Consider the following 8,514-nt stretch of genomic DNA (forward strand, 5'->3'; position numbering starts at 1 on the left):
AGTGAATTGACTGTATATTTTGAGGGTGAAACGTGGCAGCCAGTTACTCATGGCAGTGTCCTACAAGCAGTCGTGGATTGAGTGACCAAATTATTATTATTAAATAACAATAGATGTTATTCAATTACAAAAGATGGAAAATCCATCTTACCTCCCACCCCCTTCGTCCTCAGCTTTACCTTCCCATATCCACAAGCTCAGGTTCTCAGCCTGCCGTGTGAAACACATTGAGAAAAGAATGCTTTTCTCGGGTCAGCCATGTGTCTACACATGCGGAAACCCATCACCATGCTTAAGAGTATCCAAACCAAACTGAGAATGCGTAGGGAATCTTTACCTATCATGTCTTATTGTACTACATTCTAGGAAAATGACCCCAGCCAAATTCAAGCTAAAGGGGAACCCTTTAAAAATGACCTTCGAAATAGTGCTGTCTCGCTTCTAAGATAGGATAGTGTTGGATTGAGAAGATGGGTTGCTTTCTGATGGTTAAACACTTTCAGACTCTACGCTGCATGAGGGGCGCTATATAAATGCACGTTGTTGCTGTTGAAATAATGTTCTCACCTGTTTGTCACTGGAATTACCTGAAACTGCAGTTTCAGGTTAAGTATTTAAGTGTCTTTGGTAACCTGTGTCTCTTTATTAATTATCTGAAGCAGTTAAAGCTGTAACAAGAAAATATGGTACTGTTAGTAATGCCTTAAATCTAACATCTGGAAATTAATAAATTCCTGAACTGGCATCACTTTTCCCTTAATTCAACACTTACTGTTACTGTCAACAGTTAACTGAGTGTTCATTTCCCATGCTGCCGATTTGTTGCCTCCAGAAGGAAACTGACCTCTAATGACAACACTAAGATAAAGACATCCAGCAAATAGCAAGCTTGATCACACATTTACTTGCCAGCTCATACAAAAGAATTGGTGTTCACTATGTTCATCTCTCATATTCTGATAGACAGCTATTTGGTGCATAAGTAGATTATAAGGTATGAGAGCTAGAGTAAAGTAGGCTTTTCAAAAATGATTTTATTTGACATTTAGCTAAATGGGCCACAAATGGTCTCATGGTTCTGTAAATTCCAACATTCAAAGTTATCAACTGTGTCTGGTTTAACAGTGTTTTGTTTGAGCAAAAAGTTTATAGTTTGTGATGAATAGATTGTTTATATAATATAATAAATAATTTATAGATTGTTTAAGACTAGCATGTGTGACATGTTAGTTATTCAAGATGAAACTGCCTTTACAATCTGAATACTGCACTAAGTGGGATTGTGTATTTGGTACTTATTTTCCAAGCCTATATATGTGTTGACAAAGTAATTTATCTTCTTCACAGATCATTTGCATACTTAACTGTTAAAGACAGATTGCCAACCATACTGACTAAGGCTGTAGATACAGTGCATCGACATAAGAAGACTTTTTTTGAGAAATATGGACAGGTGAGTGCAAACCTGTGAACCGATATTCCATGCGTATAAAGGACTATAATCTACTAAAACTGCAAAATTCGAAGTGAACTGTAAATGTTTAGATGTTTAGTAAAAAAAAATTATCTAGTGAGTAGCTGAATCACACAGACCAAGAAAGACACAGGATTGAACCTCCTCTCCCATGATGACAATAATAATAATCATTGTGTTTGATATAGTGCTTAGTACATCTTCAAGACGTCTCAAAGCGCAGTGTAGTGACTGTATATTGTGTGGGCGAAATGCAGTAGCCAATTGCACACAGCAGTGTCCCACAAACAGTTGTGGATAGAGTGACCAAATTATTATTGTTATTATTTGTTGATGACTTTGATGCCAAATCTCCACCAGATTTGATTTGCTCTTGGCTCTGTGAACAGCGTCCTGAGTTAGAGTTGAGAGAAACAGAGAAAAGTACAGCCAGGTACTCCACAGATAAACATTTAGTGGAGCTCCCCCCATACATGCTGAACAGGTTGAATAGTTTGTTAACATTGTCAAGGTTCACACATGACCCATTAAGGTGATGTACTGCAGGCCCATTGAACCTACTTGTGCTTTAAGTGAAACAATGGTTCCCTTGTTTTCCCTTCCCTCCCCCAAAAAGATAGCTAATGTATCCCATTTAGTAACCCGTTTGTAGTATTATATGACATTCCAGTTAATCTCTACCCAATAGTCTTTTTTTCTACTTGATTTATACGACTCAAGACCCTCCTCTTCGACCACGCTTTCAGCCACCCTCCTACCCCTACCCTCCATGCTCTCTAGATCCGTACTTACAGAAGAATGCAACCATGTGAACATTCCCTCTTCTTAACATCCTCCACTCTCTGAAGCTATTTCCCAGTTTTCCAGCCTAACGATATCTTGTGAAGCTGGTGCACTCGAGCGAAGGGCAGCCTGGGACACACAGGCCAGAGACTAGCCTGATGGCAATCTTCAGTAACAGACTGAAGAAAAAAAACAGGGTCAATCAAATCAGTACAAGAGGTCAAGCATAGAGTTGATTGAGAGGAGCCATAATTTAAAGATGTGTCAAATTCCCACAAGGCAAAACTTTTTGGGACTGAATCCATTATTGATCTGAAGTTACTATAAAAGCAAGGGAACGTACTCACGAATAACAGAATGATATCTAGGGAATCGTGTTTAGCAGAATTATAGTGCCTAGGTTGTGCTGCAAGAATAAGCCAATACTGTGCTATTGATGATGATCTCAGGGTCCAGTTTCCATTGTTCCTATTTACTAAAGCTGAAAATAGACTTTTCTTTATTTGCATCTGATGTGCTTCAGTGAACATGGGGATGGTTGGAGACTTAGGCAGTGGTATCAGTATGCTCGATTTAACCTCTAAGAACATTCAGTGAATACATTGGAAAGTAATTTAGTATTTCCTTAACACAAACTGACTGTGGGTGTAAAACCTGAGGGATCCCTTTCAGATTAATCTGAACTAAAACCATGAAGAAGTGTCAGCATAAGAGATTCAAGGAATGCTGAAGGGATAAATAGTTGCCTTTTTCAACTTAACAATTATTTATTCGCTGTAGATATCTTTAACTGAGGAAATTAATTTGTCTAATATCCCTCATTATGGTATAGAAACTTTATTTCTGCTTATTTTACATATTAAAAAAAGCATGGTCCTTCCTGAACCTATTACAGCACAATGAAAGATGGTCTGTCAAAATATGATTTTAGATTAAAAATGTTATTCCTGTATAGGTCATCTTTCCCCAGCCCTTGGCTCCCACCCCCAGATCCAGCCTGTATTTTCAACTGCTTTATGGCGTCTTCCCAACGTGAAAGGTGCTGTATAAATGTGTATTATATTGTATTTGTTTATCTATGTTGAGCTGTGGGGAGGAATAGGGATGCTCTCTGATTCTTTCTATGACTGATTTCCCTCCCACCCCACCCCATCCTCCAGCTTTTGAACAAAGAGCTAAAATAAATTATCATTGAGATCATCTTCCAGTTCAGCAAGTGTTGAGCAAGGCTAGGCTAAAAATATTAAAGGATTATTTGAGCAAATAACTGGATTGGTACATTATATAGATTTTTAGAACTATTTTAGAAGTTTTGTTTTCATTGGAGAAGCAAAGAATGAAAGGGGATTTCATTCATGTTTGTGTGTTGACAGAGTGGATAATGTGACTTTCTTTGGAAAAGTCTAACAGAATTGCATATTTTTCTAGGAAGGTGTAGAGGCAGAAAAGCGAGCCATTGGCCTCATGTCTAAGTTACGAAATGAACTACAGACTGACAAGGCAGTAATCCCTCTTACCGATGAATTTCCCGATGCTGCCCAATGGAATACATACATAGAGCGTCAGCAGGCAGCGTTGGGTCCCGAAGAATTTCCAAGTTGGTTTAAGTCGTCCTGGCTTTTCATGGAATGTTACATGTATCGTAGGATTCATGAATCAATACTGCTCAAGTGAGTAAAAAGCAAATTTGAAAATTAATAAAAATAATAAGATGTAGTCTGCATTACAGTCTTAAGTTCCAAAGATGTCTGTGAAATAAGTCTGAATACAATATGGGCAATTCATTTGTTGAAAACTTATTGTGCAATTTTATTTACTGCTATATAACAACAAATATTGTGAAAACATGAATATTTGTGTGGATTTATGTGGAGTCCTTTAGCTCAGTGGTTAGAGCACTCGACTCGCAAGTGAGAGGACCTGGGTTCGATTCCGGCAGGGCGAAACGTTGGGCAAGTTTCCTGACTCCACATGCCTCTGTTTACCTAGCATTAAGTAGGAACACGGTTGGTAGTCGATTGGCAGATCACTTTTCCGGGAGTAATTAGCCCTGCTAAAAAATAATAATAAATTTATCACTCAATCCACGACTGTTTGTGGGACATTGCTGTGCACAATTAGCTGCTGCGTTTCGGCCACAAAATATACAGTCAATTCACTTTACAGTATGTTCTGTGAAGCGCTTTGAGAGGTCTTGAAGACATGATAAGGTGCTATATCAAATGCAAGGATTATTATTATGGGCGTGTAGAGTTTGGTGCGATTGAGGATACGGGTTTTGTATTAGTTTGGACCTTGCGGATGGTGGAACTGGGGAGACAAGTGAGGAGTGTGAAAAATCAAGTCAGGAAGTGACAAAGACATGGATGAGGGGTTCAGTCGCATTGGGATTCGAGATACCTCAGAGGCAGGCAATTTGGAGGAAACAAACCGTCCTGGTCAGGGACTGAATGTGGGGTAGGAAGTACACCTGGGGATCGAACTGGAGGCGAGGTTGCCTGCTGATTTGGTGAGTTTGAAAATAGGCTGTGGAGGTTGAGGAGAACTGAGTCGAAGATGAGGAGATGGTGGAAGGAGCTAAGAATGTTTTGTTCATATTTAGCTGAAGTTTAATTCAACAAAGCTTCATATCCTCATGCAGGATAACATCCTTCATGCAGGATAAAAATTCTGATGAAAGGTTATCGACCTGAAACATTAACTCATTTTCCTCTCTGCATAGATGCTGCCTGACCTGCTGCATTTCCCCGCGACTTCTGTTTTTATTTCAGATTTCCAGCACCTGCAGTATTTGGCCTTTTGTTTAAACCTTCATATTTTCCTCTTTCCCTTGTTGCAGTCCTCCCATCTGTGACTTTGATGTATTTAGTGAAGCAAAAATCCAGAGTTTCTTCTCGTCCCAAGATGCCATTCTCATTGTTTGTACTTACCTCCAAGAATTGCAGAGGAAAATTGAAAATTTCGAAGAATCTCAATTGAAAGATGAGTTTATGCTGCTGATGCAGGTAGGCTGTGTTGGATTAGTGTTATGTTTTTATAATAAGCAAATTTGTGAATATTCAAAGCTGCAGTACAATACAACTGACCCAATACAATACAATTCTAGTCTTTATAAACCAAAGCGGCTGAATAATATTTCAAACCTCTATTATTGTTCAGTGCCTTACAATGAGACTATAATAAATAATCGCATAATATAGTAGCTATAATGTTGAACATCTCAAAGTGCTTCCATAGATAATTGATATGTGTAGTTACCAGTTACATGTGTAGGCAAATGTGGTAGCTAATTTGTGCATAGCTATATTGTGCAATGAGCTTAAAATAAATAAACAATGACGCTGGAGGATTGTTGGATAGGATATTGGGAGAAACTTGCTTCTCTTTTCATGTAGTGTCATGGGATCTTCTTATCATATGTACCTGAACAGACAGATGGGACCTTGGTTTGACATCTCATTTGAAGGAGGGCAATAATGTGATGCTCCTTTTCCCCCCCCCTCCATAAAACACTGTAGTGATCACCTTGACAGTGAACTCAAAGTCCCGGCATCGGGCTTGATTCCACAACTTTCTGACTTCGAGGCAGGAGTCCAACTGAGCTAGGCTGACTTGTGGTTCAGTTTTTTCTGGGTTTTCTGTTAATCTGCTTTAAATGTATAGCTTTCCATGAATATCATAATCCAGCTCTGGGGCTTATTCTAATATCCAAATGATAAAAGATTGTCCAATGTTGGCACAAACTATGTAGCATAACTAGGCATTAGACAGTATAAAAAGATTACAGAGCAGTTGTTTGCAGGCCTGAAGTCATGGCACTGCTCTTATTACCATTAATGCTGTTGTTACACTCAAGCTACAGAAATATGTGTTTCTGACTACTTACAATCACTTCCTCAAATGAAGAGAGACCTATTTAGAAATATTACTACCATTCTCCACTTTACTAAAAGATTGCTTCGCTGCAATACTGATATTTGTATTGAGGATGACATTTAAATTCCTTTTCGATGTGGAATTGATTTGGATCTGAAACGCATGAGAAAGTGTTGGCCCTTTCATTTAAGTATATTTCTCTTAATGTTAGATGGTTACAAACAAAACTGAACACTAAAATGCAGATAAAAATTAAAATTAGAATGGTTTTGCATGTCTACTACAATCAGTCTACCCTGTTCTTCCTCCCCAAAATGGGGAATGGGTTATTTCTGCAGCTTCTATTGCCCAGTCATACTATTACCTGAAAGGGTGGTGGAAGCTGATTCGATAACAGTTTTTAAGAGAGGAGTAGATAATTATTTGGGTAGGACAAGTTTGCAGGGCTAAGGGGAGAGCGAGGGGAAGTGGGATTGAATTGGATAGCTCTTTTCAAAGAGCTGGCACAGACATGATGGGCCAAATGGCCTCCTTCTGTGCTGTATAATTCTATGATTCTACACTTCCTTGAAGCCTTTAATAGAATTGAGCTATAGATGAAGTCTAGGATAATAATAATTCTTGCATTTGATATAGCGCTTTTCACGTCTTCTCGATGTCTCAAAGCGCTTCACAGAATAGACTGTAAAGTGAATTGACCGTATATTTGTGGGCGAAATGCGGCAGCCAATTGCGCACAGCAGTGTCCCACAAACAGCCGTGGATTGAAAATGACCAATTTATTATTGTTTTGGTTTTGGAGGGATTATTATTAGACAAGTGTAGTAAGGAAACTTGCCCAAGGTTTCGCCCTGCCTGGAATTGAACCCAGGTGCCTCGCTTGCAAGGCGAGTGCTCTAACCACTGAGCTACAGGACTCCACGATTACCTTTGAATAATTTTTTTTAACCTGTATATATTCCTACATTATATTCCTTTAACTTCTCATGAATAAAATAATAATCTTGATATAACACCTTATCACATTGTCCACACTTCAAAGTACTTTCTAGAATATGAAAAGGAAATCTTCAGAAATTGTCAGATACACAGAAGAAGAAGAAAGTGTAAGACTGCTGCATCTACAGTAACATTGCTGCTTGTTTTGTCCAGGTTGCACTGTGGGGAAATCGATGTGATCTCTCCATCTCTGGTGGTCAGGACAACTCCCAGAAGAACAATCCTTTAGCTTCTCTGGAATCACTTAAGTCGTTCATCTTAGTAGATGATTCTGAACGTGTTTGGAATCTACTTGTGAATAACTGGAAAAACAAAACCTCACAAACTACACCAATCAGAGTAGATATTGTCCTTGACAACTCTGGATTTGAGCTGGTTACTGACTTGGTCCTAGCTTATTTTCTACTGAGCACTCAGTTAGCTGATGAGATTCATTTTCATGGTAAGAGCATGCCGTGGTTTGTTTCTGATACAACCCGGAGAGATTTGGATTGGACACTGAAGAATCTACAGGCAAGCAATCATGCGTCACTGTCCATGTGTGGCAATATGTGGGAGCAAAATCTGCATAAAGGGGTTTGGGTTTATCATGATCATCTGTTCTGGACCCTCCCTCACGAGTTTTCTGACATGTCTCAGGATGCACCTGATCTATATTCAGAACTGCACAAGTCCAACTTAATCTTTTTTAAGGGAGATTTGAACTACAGGAAACTAACCGGAGACAGGAAATGGAGCCATACCATATCATTTGACACTGCTCTACAAGGGTTCCATCCTGCTCCACTTTGTAGCTTGCGAACATTAAAAGCTGATATTCAAGTTGGTTTAAAGCCTGAACAAGCTGAGCAGCTGACTCTGTCTGATCCTCAGTGGCTGGTCAGTGGGAATTATGCCATTATTCAGTTCAGTGACCCCAATCCAAAATAATGTTGTTAAAAATTTTCTTCCATGGTATCATCCCTCAGAATAATGAAGGCAACGTGATGACATTCTGGATTTCTGCTCTGTTCTGCTAGCATGTTTTTGCAATGTTTACATAATGCATTATTGACTTTAAGCATGTTTAGTAGAAAATTCTAAACTTTCTGCAATGTAATTTTTTTCAGGACAGTTGCAAGGCTGCTTGTAAAAGAGAATGTACTGTAAAAAAAATAAAGTCTTACTGAAATGCTTACTTTATTATCTATTACTTCAAGCGCTCCGGGTCGCTGCCCCCTGTGAAGGGGGCTACATAAATACAAGTTGTTACTTGTGAAAAAATATTTTCCTTGGTAATTTTCACCCGTCAACCTTCCTGACGGTGGTTGCTCTTTTTTCATGTTTCACAGGTGCTGGTCACGTATCAGCCACTCAACCAACTGGTTATTCTTTGCATTGAG

The 8,514-nt window shown here is 38.9% G+C and overlaps 1 protein-coding gene across 2 annotated transcripts; it reads left to right on the forward strand.

The window, feature by feature from the left end:
- Positions 1-1,388: 1,388 nt before the first annotated feature.
- On the forward strand, positions 1,389-8,309 carry armt1 (acidic residue methyltransferase 1). Of its 2 annotated transcripts, XM_042333707.1 has the most exons (4): positions 3,278-3,296; positions 3,686-3,927; positions 5,097-5,262; positions 7,286-8,309. In XM_042333707.1, the coding sequence occupies exons 2-4, from the start codon at positions 3,722-3,724 to the stop codon at positions 8,060-8,062; spliced, it is 1,149 nt and encodes a 382-aa protein (XP_042189641.1). In that variant the 5' UTR covers positions 3,278-3,296; positions 3,686-3,721; the 3' UTR covers positions 8,063-8,309. The 2 variants fall into 2 exon arrangements, with proteins under 2 accessions (XP_042189642.1, XP_042189641.1); XM_042333708.1 differs by lacking the exons at positions 3,278-3,296; positions 3,686-3,927 and adding an exon at positions 1,389-1,453.
- Positions 8,310-8,514: the final 205 nt, after the last annotated feature.

The sequence above is a fragment of the Callorhinchus milii genome, unplaced genomic scaffold (assembly GCF_018977255.1).
Source record: "Callorhinchus milii isolate IMCB2004 unplaced genomic scaffold, IMCB_Cmil_1.0 Scaffold3, whole genome shotgun sequence".
NCBI lineage: Eukaryota > Metazoa > Chordata > Chondrichthyes > Chimaeriformes > Callorhinchidae > Callorhinchus > Callorhinchus milii.